Source organism: Nilaparvata lugens, chromosome 5 (assembly GCF_014356525.2).
Source record: "Nilaparvata lugens isolate BPH chromosome 5, ASM1435652v1, whole genome shotgun sequence".
In the NCBI taxonomy this organism is placed as follows: domain Eukaryota; kingdom Metazoa; phylum Arthropoda; class Insecta; order Hemiptera; family Delphacidae; genus Nilaparvata; species Nilaparvata lugens.
In genome coordinates, this window is record NC_052508.1 from 67845379 (window position 1) to 67859381 (window position 14003).

The following is a 14003-nucleotide window of genomic DNA, read 5'->3' on the forward strand; positions in this document are numbered from 1 at the left end:
TATAATTGATTTAAATTCTTTCCAATATATTAATTCACTTCAATTTTTGTATTCAACTATACTCTAAGCTTATTTAGGAATACTGTACTGTAGTGTTGATGCAATAACTAACTATAACAACATTTGTAATACAGTAGCCTATATCAGAGACAAGAAATATAGCTTCCTTATGCTTATCCTTTATCTATGCCTATATTGAATGAATGAATGAATATGAATAATTGCTTTTATTCAACATTGTTTCCTAGATAATATTATACAAGAACATAATTTTAGTTATAACAAGCATTAAACCCTTGGTCAACGACCGTCAGGGTCTCTATGCCTATATTAATTCAGGTGCAAGATTGACTAGATTTTTATCTCAACATACTCCTGTGATATTGGAAAGATGACTTCAGCAAAAAGTTAGTTCTAGTATAAGTAAAAATCTAGAATATTTTGTCATTGTATTGTATTGTCATGTTGAGCTTTGTTTGATTCATGTACGTATATGTATTTATGAGTGTGGAATAATTTGAAATAATTTGAATTGAATTTGAAGTGTCCAAATTCTATTTCTTCTCATTTTTCATGACATTGTCATTCTAGAACATGTTGGTGCCACCAAAAAATGATTTACTTCAGCCAATGATAATTGATACCGTATGGAAATTACTGAGATATTGCAATATTATCAAATGCTAATGAATTGATATTATTATTATCATCATTAATTTGGATAGTCGTTTAATAATAATGATAACGTATATTCTAATAAATCTGTATCCTTTTTTCAGAATATATCAATAGCCATTGAAGATATGAACTTGAAACCGGTTGCATTCTATTTGAATACATAAATAAATCAAATTTCGAATGAGATTCAACCATACATTCATAAATACATTAATACTCATCATTACTAGATTGCACTTATACTGATACAGTGTAGGTACTGACAACTAATGAATTGATTTTTCCGATTAGACTGGTACAGGGGCAAAAATGAAGAGTCTATAATACCTCATACTTAACCAGATCACTCCTGTGTTATCGGATGGGCACGTTAAACTGTCGGTCCCGGCTGAAGTATGACAGTCGTAAGGCCCATTGACGGCTTAAATTATATATTCAGGCGGTGGGACCTTCCCGCAAGGGTCTTCCCACCAACAAAAGCCATACGAATTTTTTTTCCTCATACTTATACTTATACTTAACTTATACTTGATATCTGGTAACTGATGAATATAAATTAATCAAGATTGTAGTTATATCTGCCACCTGACCTGACCTAACCTAACCTAGAGCTAACGATGAATTAACTTGTTGCAGGTGCGGGAAGATGTTCCGATAGGTTTTGTGGTGGGCAACGTGGTAACACTGGAAGGCGGGGGCAGTGGAGGCGGTGGAGGCGGCGACAGGAAGGGTGTGGGGGCGGGAGGTCATGTGATGTACACCCTGACGTCACTGTCGCCCGCCGAGAGCGCTTTCGACATGGACAGGAGCTCGGGAGCGTTGGTTGTCGCTCGCCAACTCGACCGAGAGACAAGGCCTGAACACAAGCTCGAGGTACGTTCAACCTTAGAGAAAAGATAGCGTAAGTTGGTTAGGTTAGGTATAAGCATCGAGAAACAATAGCATAAGTAGATATCCCATGGTATTGGGCGTTTATGTCGCAACTTTTACTGTTATCTCAAGCCGATTACTGTCGATTATTGTCGATTTTTACTGTTTTGACCGGGTAAGAGTGTATGAACGGCACAATATTAGAGACTACCAGCGTCACACAGCTTCACAGGAAAGAACTACCTTGACTATAAGCTTGAGATAACAGTAAAAGTTGCGACATAAATGCCCTATACCATGGGATATCTACTTATGCTATTGTTTCTCTATGGTATAAGTTAGAGTATAATTTAGCATAAATACTTTTATCTATCTTCAACCAGCTTACCATAAGGTAAGTTGAAAAAATTCACTTGTTGCTTACAATATTACTCTTTTATATTGTATTTTATGGATAGGGTAGTGAACAAATGATAATGTTTGTATAATTATTCGTTCAGGTGAGAGCACTGGACAAATCAACTTCGAGCAATCCGATACACAATACAATAGAATATTCATATCGCTTATTATGGATAGCGATTAGCGAATGAATGATAATGTTTGAATGTTTTTTTCGTGCACGTGAGAACTCTGGGCACATCAATTTCGAGTAATCCGAAATACAATACAATACAATATAATATTTAGGCAACATATTATGGATAGTCAACTAGATAGTCAGAATGAAAAATGATGATAAAATCTAGTAATTCTGTCCAACGCATCAGCTTTTCTTTTTACTTTCCTTGCCCTATTACCATAGGTAAGGAAAGTATTGCTTTCCGAAAAAAATTAAGGTAGCCTACCCCAATTTCTAAATTTCTATACGTTTCAAGGTCCCCTGAGTTAAAAAAAGTGGTTTGTGTGTGTGTGTGTGTGTGTGTGTGTGTGTGTGTGTGTGTGTGTGGTGTGTGTGTGTGTGTGTGTGGTGTGTGTGTGTGTGTCTGTGTGTGTGTGTGTATGAGTGTATGTGCGTCAGTGTACACGATATCTCATCTCCTAATCAACGGAATGATTTGAAATTTGGAACTTGAGGTCCTTCCCCTATAAGGATCCGACACGAACAATTTCGATCAAATGCAATTCAAGATGGCGGCTAAAATGGCAAAAATGTTGTCAAAAACAGGGTTTTTCGCGATTTTCTCGAAAATGGCTTCAACGATTTTGATCAAATTTATACCTAGAATAGTCATTGATAAGCTCTATCAAATGCCACAAGTCTCATATCTGTAAAAATTTCAGGAGCACTGCACCATCTATGCAAAGTTTGATTTCAGATTCCCAATTATCAGGCTTCAGATACAATTTAAACAAAAAATTCCAAGTGGAAAAGATTCAGCATGAAAATCTCTACAATTTAATGTTCAGTAGCATTTTCACCCAAAAATGAGAATAAGCTCGAAATTACAGAAAATAAGATTACTCAATATTGCAAACTGTTGGCAACTGTTGATTCTATTAAATCATTCACTATGAAGAGATAGCAGACTTCGTGTGTCTGCAGCGCTATTGTCCTGTCACCAGCTGGCTCAGATCTTAGAAAAGTAGACTTGAGATGCGCGGGAACACTAGCGCCAGTTGATCAATTTTCATAACGGGAAGGAAAGTTGTGTGAGTGCACCACACCAGATTTTTTCTTTTAGGTGAGGGCTCTCATAATCTTCAACAATCTAATATGCAATACAATTTTATATTGCCTACTGTATATTCACTCTTCTTCAACGGGCTACTGAACTAGGCTATTGGGTTTACTTGAACACAATTATTAAAATTATCAATTAAAATTGCAAAAGAAGATAATGCAACTCATGTTGTGTTGCAATGAAGTGAATGATTCTTGATCATAATTATTATGTTTCATATTGCCTATTATGGATAACGAACAAATGATAATGTTTGAATGATTTTTTCGTTTAGGTGAGAGCTCTGGACACATCAACATCGAGCAATCCGCAGAGCAGTGCGGTGATGGTGCGTGTAGAGATCACAGACGTGAACGACAACGCGCCGCGCTGGGAACGCGACCCGCTAGTGATCGGCGTTCCCGAGGACGCGGCGGTCGGGTCGGCGGTCGGCAACTTTTCGGCGACCGACGCGGACGCCGGACCTAACGGTGAACTGCGTTACTTCCTGGAGAGTGTGGAGCCGGAGAGTGGGAGAACCAAGTTCGCGGTTGATAGGCTGACGGGTAGTTTGACGTTGGTTGAGGGTGTGGATTATGAGAGTGTGTCGAGGTATACGTTGGTGGTGAGTGTTAAAGATCAGGCGATCAATGAAAGTGAGAGGTTAACGACTAGTTTAACGGCTGTAATCGAAGTTCAGGACACAAACGACAACGCACCTGAGTTCCTCGCGCCTTCAGATCGCACAATTCACCTCGGGGAGAACCTTGAAGCGGGAGCTAGTGTGGTGCGAATTGTAGCCGTCGATCGAGACTCGGACGAGTATGGACGAGTCACCTACGCTCTAACCTCGGGCAACGAAGAAGGCCGGTTCACACTGCACCACGACACAGGTCTGTTGAGTATCGCACGCCCTGAGCCGTTGCATCAGCAACGCATCTACGCTCTGAACGTGACGGCATCCGACCACGGCAGCCCTGCGCGACAGTCACACTGCACGCTTCAGCTGGTGTTCCGCGCTTCGAGCTCCACGCCACCGCGCTTCACGCAGAGTCACTATCACGTCAACGTGTCTGAGGACACCGTACCCGGCACTTTCCTACTCAAGTTGACTGCGCGTGCTCATGGATCTGATACTGGTGAGTGAGAAAAATAAATCTTTTCATTTCACTGCGATTTCACAAAGTTTAAAAACAAGACAACAAACATATGAGTAGCCTACAACCACTACCTCCGTAAACAAAGCCGTAGTGCGCTCGTGTGACGTCAGCACAGATAGGGCTTCTACACCAATAAAAATTCGTTAATTTCAGCTGATCTATATCAGCTATAGTTTCTATTGGTCCAGGAGCCCTACCTGTGCTGACGTCACACGAACGCACTACGGCTTTGTTTACGGAGGTAGTGCTACAACACATGTTTGTTTAATCATGTTAACAATAATCCATAATCATCATCATAATCACTAGTAGTTTTGTGAACAGTAGACCTCACGCAGTATTCTCATCCACAAGTACCTGATTGAAACTATAGACCTTATGGAAATACAGCAATAGACTAGCTTCTCCACACATCTGTGTAATCACTTGTCAGCTGATTTATGATGAATAATTCTATAGTCTGATTTTTACTCTAATATTGGCGTATGAAGGAGGCTCCTTTTCCCTTTTATATTATCCTTGAAATGCAATATTTCCAAAAACCTTGTATATACGTCGACGCGTAATTAAAAGAGGAACATACCTGTCAAATTTCATGAAAATCTATTACCGCGTTTCGCCGTAAATGCGCAACATAAAAACATATAAACATTTAAACATTAAGAGAAATACCAAACCGTCGACTTGAATCTTAGACCTCACTTCGCTCGGTCAATTAAGGGGTGCATCTTTTGTTTCAGATATTGGAATTAAAATTGTTGTCTTAAAAGAGTTTGCACCCTAATGACAAAAACAATCTTGAGATTATCAATACTTTTATCTGTATTCAGTTTTTTCTCTTCCCTGAATAATTCTGATTTTTGACATGTTCCCTTTCTCTTCAAACCGACTCAATTTGTTATACATGTCATAGGCTATTTAGAATAGCATTGACAATTGTCATGCATAATATTCACACAATAATCGCAGATATAATTGAATTGTAATTATTCACAACAAATTTAATTGACCGAGCGAAGTGAGTGAGGTCTAAGATTCAAGTCGACGGTTTGGCATTTATCTTAATGTTTAAATGTTTGAATGTTTATATGTTGCGCAATTACGGCGAAACGCGGTAATAGATTTTCATGAAATTTGACAGGTATGTTCCTTTTTTAATTGCGCGTCGACGTATATACAAGGTTTTTGGAAATTTTGCATCTCAAGGATAATATAAAAGGAAAGAGGAGCCTCCTTCATACGCCAATATTAGAGTAAAAATCAGACTATAGAATTATCCATTATAAATCAGCTGACAAGTGATTACACAGATGTGTGGAGAAGCCAGTCATTGCTGTATTTCCATAAGGTCTATAGTTTCAATCAGGTACTTGTGGATGAGAATACTGCGTGAGGTCTACTGTTCACAGAACTACTAGTAATGAAGATAAGAAAAAACATCGATTAAGGATTATTCAGCCTTCAAAGAGGCTGTTATGACTATAGGAGGCATCTCTCCAACAACCATTCCTTCACCCTAATCCTGAATGACTAGTAAATAGAATGACTGACTTTATTTTCGACCTAGGATGGCGAAGTTAGGGCGCAGTCGGCGCTATATTACACTTAACTCTAGTGACTGAGAATCCCTTATATTTTCTGGCAAACCGTTGACGATTTTTTGGAACAATTGAATTGTACCATAGTGAAAAGATAGCACATGAAGATATCTCATAGTTTTAGGTTCATGTTCCAAATTTCACTGAAGCTCATAGAACATAGTCTAGTCTAGTCATAAACATCTTTTTCTTTAAGGTGCCAGTATCTCCTATGTTTCTCCACTGCCATTATAACGTGGACCACACTGTAGTGAATGATGTACCGGTGCACCATGATCTTAATAAAGATAATAGAACAATTTTCAACCAATCCTTGAAGTCAGGGAAATGAAGATGCTTGTTCCTATCTTCTACTGTTAATAGACGACAGAGGACACTTAAATTCTCGACTCTCCTCTTTTTCTATGCTATTCGTTTTCCTTCTTCCCTCTTTATTCTCTCTCCTTTGATTGGCTTTCATGTTACCGCCGCGAGATCGCTTATCTGTTCTGGGATTCAACATAAAAATGGAGCATTCCGGCAGATGCATTCTCCAGTCTCAATCTGCATTTCAGACTGTGCGTTCAGAGTCTGAAGAATGTTGCGATTCGGTTTTAACGCTATGGCCAGCTATGAATCGATGTGAATCATCTCAAATATCTTATATAAAATTGAGATGAATATTTATCTACATTTTCCCTGCCGCCTCTTCCTCTCCTCTTCAATTCTCATCCCATTATTTTCCTATTTTGTTCGAATCTTAATTTGATTTTGAGATCTTGAGATCCATTATAGATAAAGAGTACAGAGTTACAGTAAATCGCGGAATATTTTATCAAATATTATGAAGATTTGTTTACATCCACTTTCCAATATATTTTTACCAATTAGAAGTCATGTATTTCATCATATTTTTAAATGAGCTAAAATCTTTACTTTTCTATTTGTCTTTATTCTTACAAATATAGAATACTCAATAATTGTATTTGGAACTCGCTCTTCACTCACAGGCATTTGCCCATATGAGGAGCCTTCTTCACATTTTATATTGTATATATATTGTATTTTTGTAAAAGAAGAAGAAGAAAATACATCAATTTCAATGAAGCACACATCTATGTGCCGGTTGCACAAAAGCCGGTTAAATTTAAATCGTGATTACCAATCAGAGAAGCCATCTTTTCAGAAACGCCTTCTCTGATTGGTTCTCGTGGAATTGATCACGGTTAAAATTTAACTGGCTTTTATGCAAACAGCACATAGATGTGTGCTTCATTGAAATTGAAATTGATTTATTTTCTTCTTCTTCTTTTACAAAAATACAATATATATACAATATAAAATGTGAAGAAGGCTCCTCATATGGGCAAATGCCTGTGAGTGAAGAGCGAGTTCCAAATACAATTATTGAGTATTCTATATTTGTAAGAATAAAGACAAATAGAAAAGTAAAGATTTTAGCTCATTTAAAAATATGATGAAATTCATGACTTCTAATTGGTGAAAATAAATTGGAAAGTGGATATAAACAAATCTTCATAATATTTGATAAAATATTCCGCGATTTACTGTAACTCTGTACTTGAAAATTTACCGTGAAAACAATAACATTTAACACTTGAGCTGCGTTTACACCAAAGTTATCAACAAAATGTTAATAACTTAATCCTTATAGATTCTATTAGATTGAACGGAACTTGACAAACACATATGTTCATGTGTATGATAATTTATGTTTATTTTCTAATAGAATCTATAAGGATTAAGCTATTAACATTTTGTTGATAACTTTGGTGTAAACGCAGCTTCAGATCAAAAACTATGTGAGGTATAAGTACAAGAATAAGTAACCCACAAAAATAATAAACAGTTTTATGGAAACTATAATAATTTATTGCATTTAATAATTTATACTTACAATAACAGATGTATTTGTATAGTTGTATTATAATTGTGTACAATAGAATATATTATCCTACCAACCAAATTCTATTCATCCATGAACTTATCAAAGGAATTGAAGTTAATCATTTGCTAGTTTATCAAGAAAAAAACAGTATTTAGAGATGAACAAGTCCAGATGATTTAAGTTCTTGTGTTAACAAAAAACAAGTCAATTTCCTGAAAATTAATAATCTTCATTAAATTTGTATTCATGATCTATTGAAATAGCGTTTTCATGTTGACTGTTTCATTACTCAATTTTCACTAGTTTTTCATTTCCCTCATCGAAATAAGGAAATTGAGGTTGAGTGGGAGAGAGGACTTTAAAGTCCCAACTCCGGAAGAACGTTTTCATTTCATTTTAATATTTCCAAATTGAGATGATTTAACAAATGTTCTGAATATAAATTGTGCATTTATATTTATATTTATTTTTAATTTGAATATTTATGTGCATTTTTATCTCTACAGAAGTCAGATTTGAATTTTCATTTTTATGTTTCAATAATATTGTAAAACTCGAAAGTTAAGAGAGAAAGTAAGCTACGACAAATGTTAGGGATATAACTGACATGTTATTGTCTATTCATCTAAATTTACGGCTTTTCAGAAGTCTGATTTGAATTTCAATTCTTAGGTTTCAATTGTCAATGAAATTGCAACATTTTTGGAAGGAAATGAAATATTTATTGAACCTTGGAGAAATACATTTCCATAACTTTGAACATTGTGTTTTTATCATTTGAATAAACTTGAATCTTGGAAGGTCTCAGTGAAAGTAGGCTACTTATTTCAAAATTTCATGCATCGCCTCCTGTGAATCTATGTGGAATGTGGTTGAAGTCTCAGTGAATGTATTTTTGAAAGGAGAGCATAAATCTGACGTGGAATATTTCAATTTCATTGTTGGGCACGACCACACAATAGAGCTAGATTCTATTTGGCTTCTATCCCGGTTCCATTCTTATCAAACTTCACACACACTCAAGTAAACAAGAACGTGTAGCCTGGTACTGACCTATGCAACACCAAACATACCTGCATATAAAAACATGTTGCCAACATTATAATTCTAATAAACTGTTATTTATATACACGTTTTCACTTTCGTGATAGTGGCACTACTGATCTTGCACCCACGTTACGAAACGCCAAACAGGTGGTGGAATATCCGACATGATTTATTATTCATTCATATCTATCCATTGTTTTCTGTGGCACTCGCTTTTCAAATGTATTCACCGTGGTTGAGAAATCGGCCCGAATAGGATAACTGGTATTTAAAATGAATTATAAGCTGTTCAAGATTATTTAATAATGTTGGATAGAACATGTTTTGAATGGAAAGTGAATGAGTTCTGCATAGCAGCACATGTTATTATGTAATAATACAAAAATACAGTTTGTAATTAATGTACTGTACGCCAACGGATATTCACGTGCCTGCAAATACATATTTCAGTTTTGAGAATGGAAGGAATTGTGCTGAGGAAATGATGACTCATTGAATATTAATGACTTGAATGTTCATGTTGAAATTTTTATCTTATGAGGGTTTCAACATCTTTAAATTTATTTGTTTTTAAAAACTTGAACAATTGCTTCTAGTAAATAGGCTACTTTGCGTGAAAGGGAATTTGCCTTAGACAAACAGATAGAATGCAGTTATAATTTCAATTTTTAACTATTATTATATTAATATCAAAAAAGCTACTTTAATTCTATGTAATAAATAAATATAAGTAGCCCTGAAGTCATACATTAAAAAATACATCACAGATAAAATGCATTTATTGCCTCAGTAAATAATACAGAAACAATACATTCTGATCAGTACTTTCTTGTAAAAGAAAATTCATAAAATAAATAATTTTTTTTCAATCAATCTAAACATTTATCACAGGCTATATATCAGCAAGCATTGACAGTCATGTACATTCAACATAAAATTATTCATACTTGATAACATATTTTAAAACGAATAAAATATAATTTGAAACCCAATAAATATATATAAGTTACAGCTTATTTTATTTATTATTTATTATTTATATTGCCAATTCATAAATTAATTATATTCATATATTACAAAATTTTCATAATTTGACCAATTTTAAAAATATAAAAACAATAAACTTAATCCCATATAACAATAATAATCAATAAATTCTGGGAGATCAACATGAAAAACTTAAATCCTTATAGATTCTATTAGATTGAACGGAACTTGACAAACACATAGTTCATCATCAATATGATAAGTTATGTTCAATCTAATAGAATCTATAAGGACGGAGAAATAAACATTTTGTTGATAACTTTGGTGTAAACGCAGCTTATATCACTGAATGATGTTTGTAAATAGTAATTATAACACGCAACAAGCAACTAATAACTTAAACCCTAACACATATCATTTATAGTGGGGTGTGTATTTATTCATTAAATTTATCTAAGCCTATTAAGAAATTATTCAATGCATGAAACTTCGTTGTTTTATTTGTATTAAATGTTATAGTATAGTATCTAAATTTGTATTGTAATTGTTTTGATGAATAAACTTTGGTTTGATTTTGATATTTGATTTGTTAAAAATATAGCAATGATTGTGATGAAATTTGATGTTAATTCCAGGTTCAGGCGGAAGCAGCAACCTAAGCTACCAACTGCCCGCAGGCACGCCGTTCGACCGCTTCTCAGTGGACGCGGAACGCGGCTCGCTGTCGGTGGCCGCACCTCTAGACCGCGAGACCCAGGACCGCTACCTGGTGCCCGTGTACGCGGTCGACCTCCGCAGCGGTCAGTTCGACTCGGCCGTGGTGTCCGTGTTGGTGACTGATGTCAACGACCATGCACCCGAGTTCCGTCCTGGTGCCTGCTATCCGCTGCTGGTGCCCGAGAACAGCGACCTGGCGGTCGTGCATCGGTTCACCGCCGTTGACCGCGACGCGAACGCGGAACTCACCTACAGTATAGTGGCGGGCAACGCGGGAAACAAGTTCAGTGTCGATCTGCACTCGGGAGAACTCAGCGCAAGACCGCTTGACCGCGAAACCCAATCGAGGTCAGTGTAGTTTCCTCACTTTATTCTTTATTCATTTATACAATACATTAAAAATAAAATACTTTAAAAACACTCATTGACATGGGCTACTTTTTAATTAATAAAACAAAATAAAATCTTATAGCACCGTTTTTTAAAAATAAAGGGTGCTATAAGATTTTATTTTGTTTTATTAAAATACTTTAAATATGTACCATAGAGGAACAATAGTATAAGTAGATATCCCATGGTATAGGGCGTTTATGTCGCAACTTTTACTGTTATCTCAAGCTGATTGTCCACGTAATTTTTTCCTATGAAGCTTTATGACGCTGGTAGTCTCTCATATTGTGCCGTTCATACACTCTTACCTGGTCAAAACAGTAAAAATCGACAGTAATCGGCTTGAGATAACAGTAAAAGTTGCGACATAAACGCCCTATACCATGGGATATCTACTTACACTATTGTTTCTCTATGTTATAATGTACTACTGTAATGGGATATGTAATAGGATATCTACTTACACTATTGTTTCTCTATGTAATAATGTACTACTGTAATGGGATATCTACTTACGCTATTGTTTCTCCATGTAATAATCTACTTCATTATCAAAATGTTAGGTAGAGGAAAAATAAGGTAACCTTGTGCTATTCCTCTCCCAAATTTAGATAACACATAGTCCGAATTTATTAAGAATTTATTTATTTACACACACTCATTTAAGCTTTCTTTTGCAATATGCAATGTATATTTACTTAGGAGGAAATATTTAATAGAAATTGGAGTTTAACCAACTGCTGGGATATTAACTTATATTACTTCATAATAATGCTAGAGATAAAAATAAATGCAATTTTATTTGTTCAAATAATAATAATAATAATAATAATAATAATAATAATAATAATAATAATATAATAATAATAATAATAATAATAATAATAATAATGATAATAACAATAAAAAAATAATAATAATAATTTCTCTGGATGTTGGACGACACATCCAGAGAAGTTTATTGATAAATACAGGAACATTACATTATTATGATAATAAAGAGATGCTAATTAAAGAATAGTTATTCTTAAACAAAAATCCCAATCAAATGTTTTGTTCCATGTTCCCTCCTTTTGAGGCTCGGACGACATCTAGACGGTAGCCAAACTCATCCCAGACTGCAAGATGTCTGTCTTCCTGGACTGTAGCTACTGCATCAGTTATCCTGGTTTTTAGCTCCTCAATATCAAGTGCTAAATAAGGGAGAGAAACATAAACACAATCTTTAACGTTGTTCCTCTGTTTGTGATAAATTTTGCTACCGTCTAGATCAATCAATCAAATTCTTCATTCACACATTGCTGTACAAAACGTTAATTGTATCAAATAGATGTCGTCCGAGCTTCAAAAGGAGGACACATAGAACACTTATAATACATCATCATAAGCTTGATACTTATGTGAGTAATTTTATGTAAAATTGGTTTGTGTACACCATTTTTCAAAAATAAATATAACTATTTAAAATTGGTTTCTTTTTGAAACACCTGGTATAATTGGATCTATTGATTGTAAAATTAAAATTACTGGTCAATAATTACTGGCTAGCGCACAAGTTTAACTTTGCTGGCTGTGCCAAATCATTTAGATCTATTATAATTTACATTTTTATTATGCATTTTGTATGTATCATTCATGTTTTGTAACTATGTAATATTGGCGAAATAAACATTCTTATCTTAATGACAAATAATTGATTTGTTACTCGTCAACAGCACTTAAACTATGGTTTCGTTGATGTTGCCGATGATTAAAAAATAATATTTCTAGTTCTAAGAATATTGGATTGTACCTACTCTTTATTATTCAAATGTGATATTTTGTTCTATTTATCTATTAAATCAATAAGTTTGTTAAAAGTGAGTGCTATTTGTTTTAAATGTTAACTTTTTTCTTATTTTATTCATTTTTTTATTTATTAATGAATTAAACATTTATTCATTCAATGATACACAAAACACAATACCATACATACAAAACACATAACATACAATCAAAAAAATACAATTGATTAGAATGACTGGGGAAGGGCCAATAGGCACAGCCCAAAACTGTTATAATAATAACTTATTCACTTCATTGTACAATTTTACAAAGCATAAAACATAAAAAATATCAAGTGCACTCCTCATTAGGCTAGGCCTGCGTCGAGGAGTGGTTCGTCTTATGAATTACAGAAAATATATAAGAAAAACGATTCAGCTGCTTCAAGTACTATATAGAGCTACTTACATAAATAGTATTATCTTATGCCATTAAGCAATCTAAACAAAAATACACATCTTCCACAAAAAGAAACAAATTGATTACAAATGTTTCTTCCCCACTTTCGATTCATACACTAGTTCAAAAAGTAGGTTATGTTTCATTCACTTTTGAATTTGAGTCCAATTTTTAGTTCTGTAAGGCAATAGAAAAAATCTATTGAAAGGCAATCAATATAAAATGGCAATTCACAAATTTATTCTTTCTAATAAAACATACCAGTATTTATTTTATTAATAATTTTTTATCTTACTGAGCTGTGTGTTTTTGTTTTTCTTATTGATTCTGATTGTAAATATTGTGAGTTTGGATAAATGAAATTTAAATTTGAAAAAATTTGATTGATTTTTGCAGATACCAGCTAGTGATCGGAGCTCAGGACAGAGGCGGTCTGTCGGCGACTTGCAACGTGACCGTGACCGTAGACGACCAGAACGACAACGACCCGCGCTTCGCAAAGGCACGCTATGCGGCCACACTGCTGGAGGACACGGCACCCGACTCGGTCGTGCTTGCAGTGCGCGCTACGGACGCCGACATCGGTCTGAACGCTCGCCTTGTCTACTCGCTAGCCAATGAGAGCCACTCTCTTTTCCGCATAGATAACCGCACTGGTGTTATCACTACAACTGGGTCAGTAGCCTACCATTCTAAGTAATTTAATAGATAATTTTTATTAAATTTAATTTTTCAATTAAAATTTATTCAATTCAACAAATATGAGGCGCGAAAAAAAGAT

General features: G+C 34.8%; 1 protein-coding gene across 1 annotated transcript in view; it reads left to right on the forward strand.

The window, feature by feature from the left end:
* Nucleotides 1-14003, forward strand: part of LOC111047863 (protein dachsous-like) — a gene marked incomplete in the record, with an annotated part of 507664 nt that overhangs the window by 461540 nt on the left and 32121 nt on the right. The window contains 4 exon segments of the mRNA XM_039429132.1: nt 1315-1551; nt 3508-4351; nt 10528-10957; nt 13619-13897. Coding sequence (XP_039285066.1) covers nt 1315-1551; nt 3508-4351; nt 10528-10957; nt 13619-13897 — 1790 coding nt within the window.